General features: G+C 48.1%; 2 protein-coding genes and 1 non-coding gene across 3 annotated transcripts in view; all 3 read left to right on the forward strand.

The window, feature by feature from the left end:
* The window catches only part of RPL23 (ribosomal protein L23), a 3,919-nt gene extending 2,354 nt beyond the window's left edge, over window positions 1–1,565 (forward strand). Inside the window, exons 4-5 of the mRNA XM_006743307.3 lie at window positions 1,227–1,340; window positions 1,443–1,565. Of these exons, the coding sequence (XP_006743370.1) occupies window positions 1,227–1,340; window positions 1,443–1,525 (197 nt within the window). The 3' untranslated portion in view covers window positions 1,526–1,565. The remainder of the gene's footprint in view (window positions 1–1,226; window positions 1,341–1,442) is intronic.
* A 2,687-nt stretch (window positions 1,566–4,252) lies between these two features.
* SPMAP1 (sperm microtubule associated protein 1) lies at window positions 4,253–7,594 on the forward strand. The gene is made up of 3 exons (XM_006743306.3): window positions 4,253–4,459; window positions 6,388–6,487; window positions 7,357–7,594. Exons 1-3 carry the CDS (start codon window positions 4,253–4,255, stop codon window positions 7,512–7,514), a joined length of 465 nt encoding a protein of 154 aa, XP_006743369.2. The 3' UTR covers window positions 7,515–7,594.
* A 737-nt stretch (window positions 7,595–8,331) lies between these two features.
* TRNAC-GCA (transfer RNA cysteine (anticodon GCA)) lies at window positions 8,332–8,403 on the forward strand. Its single transcript has one exon. It is a non-coding gene; the product is annotated as a tRNA-Cys (tRNA).
* The last annotated feature ends 1,455 nt before the right edge of the window (window positions 8,404–9,858 follow it).

A 9,858-nucleotide genomic window follows, 5' to 3' on the forward strand; every position in this document is an offset into this window, starting at 1 on the left:
TAACTCGTTCTTTTTGCTTCATAAATGATTGTTGTCCTACATGTGAAAAGTTACAGATGGACATAATCATTTTTAAATAATTCTGTTTTTGTGTATTTGCCATGAGATAGGTTAATTCCAAGTTTTTGCTCTAATAACACATGTGCCTGCAGTTGGGCATTTGAGATAAGGTGTAGAGTGTGTGGTCAAGATCCTGGGATGTACTCCTGGGGCTCAAGGAGTGTGTATACGTATATGTGCATCTTTAGTTGTAGGTTTCTTTGGTTAAATTTGTGTGTAAATGGGCGCCTGGGTGGCTCAGATGGTTAAGCGTCTGCCTTCGGGTCAGGTCATGATCTCAGGTTCCTGGGATCGAGTCCCACATTGGGTTCCCTGCTCAGTGCAGAGCTTGCTTCTCCCTCTCCCTCTGCCATTCCCTCTGCTTGTGCTCTTCTGTCTCTCTGTCAAATAAATAAATAAAATCTTAAAAAAAAAATTTTGTGTGTAAATGAGCTTCTCTTAAAATCTAAGATGGTACATATTTAATCCCAACAAACTTTCAAAAGCAGTAATTTTTAGATCAAGGTATGTACTTTCTTGGAGGTTTTGATATATACTGGGATGGAATATTGCCTAATGAGTTAATAGCTTGGCCTCTACTTACGCAGGCCCAAAGGGGTTCCCATTTTGTGGTACTAGGATTTTTTTTTTTTTTTTTTTTAAGATTTTATTTATTTGACATAGAGACAGCGAGAGATGGAACACAAGCAGGGGGAGTGGGAGAGGGAGAAACAGGCTTCCAGCTGAGCAGGGAGCCTGATACGGGGCTTGATTCCAGGACCCTGGGATCATGACCTGAGCCGAAGGCAGACGCGTAACAACTGAGCCACCCAGGCGCCCCCTGCGGTACTAGGATCTTAACAGTATCCACCTGTTGGGTGAAATGGGAACAAGTATAGAAGGTGCTTGGCAAGTTTCCTGCTACTAGTGTGTTGCTAATTGTTCTAAAAAGAGTATAGATTTACACTTGGAGGAAGTGCTGGCTGTTTGACTTGGAGTAAGGTCTTTCCTTAAAGGGCGATTGGTATTTGCTCTTTCACACTTACTTTTAGGAAATAAAAAGCAAACGGTGAGTCTACATTCTGTTCAAGTGGGAAATGTTGGGGAACTGGATGAGATGTAAACTGCTTTCTTGTGGTGTCACTTACTTGACAGGTAAGTGACTGCTGTCCTGTTTTCCCTCTTAGTGCATCCAGCAGTGGTAATTCGACAACGAAAGTCATACCGGAGAAAAGATGGTGTGTTTCTCTATTTTGAAGATAATGCGGGGGTCATAGTAAACAACAAAGGTGAAATGAAAGGTAAGAAAGAAAGCACAGTGATGCCTAGGTCTTTGAGATGGGATGATTTAATCTCTGGACCTACCTGATCTTATCTGTCATCTCATTCTTTTTTTTATGTAGGTTCTGCTATCACAGGACCAGTCGCAAAGGAGTGTGCAGACTTGTGGCCTAGGATTGCATCCAATGCTGGCAGCATTGCATGATTCTTTGGTGTATTTGTTAATTAAAAATTATTTGCTCTCAGTGTTTGCCTTCTTGTTCTGTCACTCTTCTTGACGCCCCCTAACCTTTTGTAAAATGAAATTGCTCAATGCAGTACTTGTGCTTTGTGACTCTACGAAACTTTCGGACTTCCCGATTTCTGCTGTAAAAACTTACTTGTGTTTGGAGTCCTTACCAAAGTAAATTGCGGATAGTAGATAGTGTTTGTTTGATGAGAGGTTACCCCAAGTATCTGCAGTGTGCTTAATTTGAGATAAGGTGGAGTGAGTGGTCAGATGGTGGACACACACGGAGTTCACAGAGTGACGTGAGGAAGGACCAGGTGTGTGTATATGTGCACACTTGCAGTTACAGGTTTCCTTTGGGTAAACCAGCACCTAAAGGACTGTATTTGTAAAACCTAACACACAATTGCCATGTAAATTTGCTCTTGTGGAAGATAAGTTACTAAAAGTACCTGCATTGTTTTTGCTATCAAAACGTTTTGACAGGATAGCTGTATAATGGACCTGCCAAACCCTAATTCGTGAATAAAAGGTGATGTAATTAACCAACAGTGGGCGTAAACCTTGGCAAATTCTGCTTGAAAGCATCGGACATTGTGCTTTTCTTCCTAAACCCTTTATGTGACATTTGGGGCCTGGGGGAAAAATGAGCATTCAGCAGGTTTGGGTCAATAGCCTGGCCTAAAGATGTTGGATGTTGGAATAGGCTTTTTAGACCAAAATTTGTGTTCACACATCTCGTATCTGAAAATAGCCTTGGGTGTTCCTTGTAAGGCCGAAGATTAGAGTATGCCTAGACCCTAGCACATACTCACTTGGTAAGATGTTTGTCCTTCCAAGATCCAGAATGGAATGTACGAGACCTAATCAGTGGTTCTCAACCAGAGGAGTTAAGAAACGTGTCCAGGCAATGTCCCAGACCTAATTAAGTCATTGTGGAGGTAGGACCCAGGCGTCAGTACTTTTTGAAGATCCCCAGGAGATTCCAAGGTGCAGCCAAGATTGAGAACCAGGGCTGTCTAGACTGAGCCTATCTTGGTTTTAGGAATATTAAATCCAGAAGTCTCTTAAAACAGACCTGTCTTCCTACCCTACCCTCCACCCTGGTGAATTTGAAGTCTTTGATGTGACGTGAAATCCCCAGGTCCTCCATTTAAAATTCTTTTGGGGTACGTGGGTGGTTCAGTGGGTTAAGTGCCTGCCTTAAGCTCAGATCATGATCCCAGGGCCCTGGGTCGAGCCCAGCATCAGGCTCCCCCCGCCCCCCAACGCTTGTGCTTGCTTGCTCTCAATATCTAAAAAATTAATAAAATTAATGCTTTTTATCCCCTTGTGTGAGCTCTGTATGAAATGTCTCACCTTCCTGCTTCAAATAAGAGGTGTGAGGGCTGGGCCTCTTTCCCTGCCTTTTTTGTCTTCCAGGTTCTTTCCAAATTCTAATAGAATGGACTCAAACTGTAGACTTCCTGTAATTTCAGATTTCTGGGAATTTACCGGTCATAGTATATGCTGAGCATTAAATTGCTAGGATTAGTGGGGTTTGTGTATAGATGGGAGTACATGTGTCTTTGGGGCATCCGGGTGGCTCAGTTGTCCAGGTTATGATCTCAGGGTCCTGGGATCGAGCCCCGCTCTGTTCGCCCAGAGTCTGCTCCCTCTCCCCTCTGATGCCGCACTTCTCTCACGGTCTCTCAAATCTTAAAAAAATAATGTGCCTTCATATAATAGTGAATATAAAAGATTTCCCTGATCCTTTTGTCTCGTGTTCTGTCTCGTGTTAGGATAATAGCACCTCGTAGAGGTGGTGTGAGGGGCACTGAGTAAGGCACCTTGATGTGTAAAGCATCTATGTAAGGGTTTATTATTCAAGGGGGATATTTTGGAAATAAAAAGTTGCCTGTAATCACGGCAACTAGAGGAACTCGTTCATGATTTGCTGTATCCTGTCACATCCACAAAATTAGAGGAAAAAATACGGTAATGTGTTAACCTGCTGGGTTTTTTAAAAGATTTTAAAGATTTAAAAGATTTTATTTATTAGAGCACAGGCTGTAGGAGGGGCAGAGGGAGAAGCAGACTTTCCCTGGGCAGGGAGCCCCATTCGGGCTCTCCTGGTTTTTAAAAAAGTTTCAAACAGGAGGAGGAGGAGGAGTACCGGCTGATGAAAATAATTAGGTGGGGGAGAAGTGCTTTAAGTGGACTTAGTGGAAGTCGGGAGACCTGAATCCTGGTTCTGGATCTGCCACTAAATGGGTTTAGGGAATATCGCAGTGTTTCTGAGCTTCAATTTAGAATTACGAAAAATGAGAGTTGGAAGTAGATGGTATCTGAACTCTTTCTGACCCATTCTGGGTACGAGCTCTTCCCCGGAACTGAGTTTGGTAAATGTATGTAGTAAGGTGGGGAGGGGGGAGGAGGAGGAGTGGGCCTGCGTTCGCACCAGCAGAGTTCAGTAATACCCTCTCCAAAATCCAACGCCTCCCGCATGGTCTGCTCTTAGTCACCCTTCGCCTCAGGGCCTTGCGAGTAACTCGGCCGCACAGCCCTGAGAGCCTACCCTGTTGGGTGGGACGGTACGGTCTGTGTCACAGGAGTCCTTGACACCGCACCACGTAACAATGCGACCAATGCGCAGGGGAGCCCCTGCCTAGCTAGGGCCCTCCACTCCCACCAGAAGGGCCCTGGGAGGCTGCAGTGGTTGGGATGTCGCACTTGTGCGAGTGTCCTCTGCGGCTGGAGAAGAGCTTCGTCTTGGACGGCATGGCGGTGAGCACCAAGGCCCGCGCCTATGAGCTCCTGAGGCCCAAGCTCTGGTCGGCGATTCCGCCCTACAACGCCCAGCAGGACCACCACGCCCGCGGGTACTTCCAGAGCCGCGTGGTTCCGCCCATTCTGCGGAAAACCCAACAGGTTATTAGAAGAGCGCCCCGGACGATCCCACCGGCTGTCCCCGCAGAGATTGACCCTGGTGGAGGGGCGCGACTTCCCAAATCCGGGCATCTTACCGCTCGGGAGGGCTCCCCCATTCCCGCCCCCGCCCCCTCGGCTTTCGCCATGAAAGGGAACTAGCGCAGGCCGCGGACCCGGATTGAGCTCACTGAGCTCACGGAATCCCTTTCCACCCCCGAATTTGAGAGCGATCTCATTTGGGGTTTCTGCAAACCTTAGGGAACGGGGCTTGAAGCCCGCCTCGGCCAAACCAATCGGTTTCATTGTCCTTTTTGACGTTACGGACCCGCAGATTCTCTAAAAGCGCGAAAATCCTTGTGACTTCAGCGAACGAGACAAAGCAACGCCTAGACCCTCCAGGCGGGGCGCCCTCCTTTGGTGATGTCACAATTACCGGGGCCGGGGCGGGGGGGGGGGTTCGCTCGATGGGACTTTCTGTGAGCAGGTGGGAAGGAAACTTCCCAAACCTCTGCGGACCTCGCTTCTCCCCCGGCCTTTTCCCTCGTGGGTGTTGCCTCTCCTCAGCAGAGTCCTACCCGGATCAAAGATCCTGTCCCTATTTGCTGATGGCTGCTACTTTCCCCAACACTTTGGCCTTCAGTATTTGTGTACATATGTCACAGTGGTATGGGGAGGGGACAGGCGGGGTTAATGGGGGTTATTCTGTGAACAAATCTTGGGGGTGGGGTGTGCGTGTGTGTGTGTGTGTGTGGTCTTGGTGTTTGGGTGTGTGCGTTGTATGTGTATGGACCTGTCTGTATGTCCCATGCTGGAGTGTGTACGGGCTCTCTACTTGCCTAATTTTTATGACCAAAGGAACCAGAGTCTGGGAGGAAAAAAGAGAAAAACTTGAGTATTTAAAAGCTTGAAAATAATATGGTGTGCACAATTTGGAAACTTTCTATGTTCCATTTTATTTTATTTTATTTTTTAAGATTTTATTATTTATTTGACAGAGACAGAGATAGCGAGAGCAGGAACACAAGCAGGGGGAGTGGGAGAGGGAGAGCAGGCCCCCCGCCCAGGAGGAAGCCCAATGTGGGACTCGATCCCAGAATCCTGGGATCATGACCTGAGCCGAAGGCAGACGCTTAATGACTGAGCCACCCAGGTGCCCCTATGTTCCATTTTATAAGGGTTTAATCATCACAACTGTCATTTTTACATTTATTATTTACATAAAGATAATGGAGTTTTTGTTTTGTTTTTAAGTAAACTCTGCTGCCAATGTGGTGCTTGAGCTCAGAACCCCAAGATCAAGAGTGGCATGCTCTGCGGACTGAGCCAGCCAGGAGCCCCATGATATTGCTTATTTTTAAAGTAAATTAGGGGCACCTGGATTGCTCAGTCGGTTAAGCGTCTGCCTTCAGGTCGTGATCCTGGGGTCCTGGGATCCAGCCCCACCTGGGGCGCCCTGCTCAGCAGGGAGTCTGCTTCTCCCCCTGCTCCCCCTCCCCCTGCTCATTTTCTCCCTCTCTCAAATAAATAAAATCTTAAAAAAAAAAAAAAAAAAGGAACCTTTACTATGCCAGGCCCTTTATTTGAATTATCTCACTTAAATCTGACAGCAACCCTCCTTTTACTGAGGAGGAAATTGAGGTCCAGAGAAGCTGTGTCATTGGCCCAGGGTCACACAGCTTGTTAGTGGCAGAGCTGGGATAGTAACCAGTCTGTCTGGCAGCAGACCCTGAGCCTTTAACTGGGCACCTAGGCTGCCTCTCCCTGAGAGGCAATAGGTCACTACGTGTATTCATATTTAATCTGTCTGGCCTGGCGACCCCTGGCTGGGACCTCGGCTCTCTCCCCCTGCAACAAGCCCAAAGGGAGTTTTGCGTGTGCACCTCTCAGCATGGTGGCTGACAGTCTTGTGTTTTCTCCCTCACCCTCAGGATCACGGTGGCACAGGAAGAGACGGCTGGATAGTGGATTATTTCCACATTTTTGGGGAAGGACAGAGATACCTGAACAGGAGAAACTGGGCAGGGGCAGGCAAGTGCCGCCTGGCTTTTCAGCCTCGACGTGGATCCCCCTGGAAGAGTGGTGTGAGGTCCCCAGTTCAGAGAGAGAAATCAGGCCACAGAGAGCCCTGGTTTGGGGGGGTGGGGGAGAGGCCTTGGGACTGTGTCCCCACCTTTTCTTCTCAGACGTGAGCTGATGGTGTCACCATGCTCCTTCTATTTAGGGACTAAGCACCTGCTGTAGGTCAGGTGGGTTTTACGCTCACGCTCTCCCCGCGCTCCAGCGGGGCAAACAAGTGTAGGGAGGTGAGGTGACTGGCTGAGGAGGGTAGCTGGGATCGGAATTCCACTCCTTCCAACTCGAAAGCCCATGTTCCCCTCCCTGCTCCCTGAACAGGCTGTGTCCTGCTCCTTTTCCAGGCCCAATTGAGCAACAGGAAAGGAAGGGTTGAGAGGTTTTTCCGACAGTGTGAACCCTCCTCCCACCCCAACCCCAGCGCCCTTTGGTCACACCCTAGTCACATGACCCTTTGCACCATTTGGCCAAATTGAGCTCATCCATTTTCTCCACATGGGTCAGAAGCAAGGGTGAAATATTTGCAGTCTTCCTGGCAGCAAGGCAAGTTCAGCCAAGCCCAGAAGTTTCTGTCCTCTCCTATCTTAGCACATAGCATTCACGCTCCTCCTGTGTGCTACTCCTGGTGTGCGGGTTGGTTTCTAGAAAGCTGTCTGTCTCCTGGACTTCATCAACCCTTGGCTTTTAATCAAGAGGCTTGAGACGTTTGAGGATGGAGGGTTCAGCTGGGACATGGGGAGCACATTCTATACCAGCCCCGTGGGAGCAGGGGCAAAGCAAGAGGGGGCTGAATGGGGGCTCAGGCCTCTCTCTCTGCCCCCAAGGGCATTCCCTCCAGCAGGTGACCGGGCATGATCACTACAATGCTGAACTGAAAACAATCAAGGGGTTCAATGGTCGATTTGGCTATCGCCGGAACACCCCAGCCCTCCGCCAGCGCCCGTCTGTCTTTGGAGAGGTCACCCAATTCCCTCTCTTCTAACAGCATCTCTTCCCTTCCCACCCCTTGACCTGAATAGAAGACAGATGTTTAGATGAATTCTTAATGCTATTTTTATATAAACAATGATGTTATTTGTGTTTCCAAGTGTGCTGTTTCTTTCCTGAGGTGGGGCGGGGGGGGCGCTGGTGTCTCCACGCTCAGCTTCTCTAGCCTTTGGAGAGGAGGTGGGAGGAGAGAGGGCGTCCTCAGACCTGCTCCCTTACACTCCATGCCCACGAGTGCCAGGCTTGAAAGGAGGCCTCCGTTCTCCCGGGCCCATGTCAGAAGAAGGAACGACGCTGCGCACCTCAGCCTCCACAAAGCTCAGGGAGCAGCAGTGCCCCAGGCTAGAAGCTGGCTGCTGTTTGCCCATCAAGAAAGGAGCAGGCGGTTTGTCCAAAGAGATTGTCCTTGGTTGCCCTGAGAAGGATTTCCTGAGAGTCATCCCAGCCAAACTAACTGACATCTTCCTTCTCCTTTCCACCCTCAGTCCATCAAGAGTCAGGGCAGTGAACAAGGGGATATCTAGGGTTGCTTTTTAGCCTCTGGATTCTACCATGGTAATTCTGACACAGTGTTTGTGGACATTTTCTCCGCTGGTGCTCTGTCAGTTTCCTTTTCAGCTAGTTTCCAGGATGTCATTTTTCAAGTGTCCCCACCCAGTTTATTGGTGGCCAAGAGAAAAGGCAAAGCAGATGATGGATACAAAAGAAGGTGGAGCTTTAGAACACAAAGCTCGCCAGAGCTCCAGTGTGGGTGGAACCTGATGGTACTGAGTCACCTTCAGTGGACAAGGAAGAGAAGGATACTAGGGCATGGGGGTATAGCTCAGGGGTAGAGCATTTGACTGCAGATCAAGAGGTCCCTGGTTCAAATCCGGGTGCCCCCTTCCTCCTCCCTTTTTTACTTCCATTACATGGAAGCAAGGAAATGCACTGTACCTCTCAACTCCCAGCCAGAGTTAATAGAGTAGACAAGGAACTCTCAACTCATTCTTGTACTGAAACACCACTAGTTTCCCCTACATTCCAATGACACTTAGCTGAGACCCCTGGAGGACCCCGTTGGGCTTCAGTTAAATCAAAGTCCCTAAGGAAATTCTAAATCTAAAATTAGGTATGAGAGGGGTGCCCAGGTGGCTCAGTCCATTAAGCCTCTGGTCATGATCCTGGAGTCCTGGGATCGAGTTCCACCTCGGGCTCCCTACTCAGCCAGGAGTCTGCTTCTCCCTCTCCCTCTGCCCCTCGTCCCTGCTTGTGCTCTCTCAAATAAATCTCTTTAATAAAGAAATAAAATAAAATAATTAGTGTGAGAGCTATGAACACAAGTTTAGCAATCTGATGTATGAGAGTACAGACAAAGAGGTTCATACAACATGTTTTTTTGAGAGAGCTTAGTATAGTACATGCAAGACAGCTGTGAATGAAAACATGAAATAGGGCCCCTGTCCTCAGGGAGTTTTGTGTCTGCTGGAAGTCAACATGTTCACACACAGCGATCACGGGGAGACACTTGTTTGTAGCTCAAGGAAGAGACATCTTTTAAAAATACCTACCCACAATGGGGCACCTGGGTGGCTCAGTCGTTAAGCATCTGCCTTCGGCTCGGGTCATGATCCCAGGGTCCTGGGATCGAGTCCCACGTCGGGCTCCCTGCTCGGCGGGAGGCCTGCTTCTCCGTCTCCGTCTCCCACTCCCCCTGCTTGTGTTCCTGCTGTCGCTATCTCTCTCTCTGTCAGATAAATAAATAAAATCTTTAAAAAAATAAAAAAAAAAAATAAAAATACCTACCCACCTTTTCTAGACTAACTTCTAACGGAGGCTTTCCTACAATTTGAAGGGACATGTCTGTCTGATCTGAAGAGTTTATTATTTCTGACACTGTGCAATTCCCTCTCTGAAAGGTTAGGGGCACTTTCCTCTTAGTAGTTTTTTTTTTTTAGTTTTTTTTAATTATTATTTTTAAAGATTTTATTTATTTGAGGGGGGGGAGAAGCAGACTCCCCGCTGAGCAAGGAGCCCGATGCAGGGCTCGATCTCAGGACCCTGGGACCATGAGCCAAGCCAAAGGCAGACACCCAACCAACTGAGCCACCCAGGTGCCCCGTCTTTCCACTTTTTTGTTGGCTTTTGGATTTCAGTTTTCTCATGTGCCCCAATTGCTTTTTTTGTCGTTACAGCCTGTTCTAGTTTTATGGATACCATTTTTTCTCTTGTTTCTTTAAAATAATTGTTGTTTCTGAAGTGCCTGGGATATCTCCTCGATGCTGGCATCGGGAGCAGGAGAAGAAGGAGGAAGGGTATTGGTGACCCCACTTTTCAACATGCAGACTTTTGTTTAATCC

This window comes from Leptonychotes weddellii, chromosome 15 (assembly GCF_054177405.1).
Source record: "Leptonychotes weddellii isolate Sample4059 chromosome 15, ASM5417740v2, whole genome shotgun sequence".
Lineage (NCBI taxonomy): Eukaryota > Metazoa > Chordata > Mammalia > Carnivora > Phocidae > Leptonychotes > Leptonychotes weddellii.

What these genes read in the sequence shown, in the direction of transcription:
- SPMAP1 (XM_006743306.3), top strand. Translation starts at nt 4,253, where the DNA reads ATGTCGCACTTGTGCGAGTGTCCTCTGCGGCTGGAGAAGAGCTTCGTC. An exon ending in TTCTGCGGAAAACCCAACAG is followed by an intron (nt 4,460 to 6,387) that starts GTTATTAGAAGA and finishes CCTCACCCTCAG; the next exon opens with GATCACGGTGGCACAGGAAG. An exon ending in GAGAAACTGGGCAGGGGCAG is followed by an intron (nt 6,488 to 7,356) that starts GCAAGTGCCGCC and finishes TCTGCCCCCAAG; the next exon opens with GGCATTCCCTCCAGCAGGTG.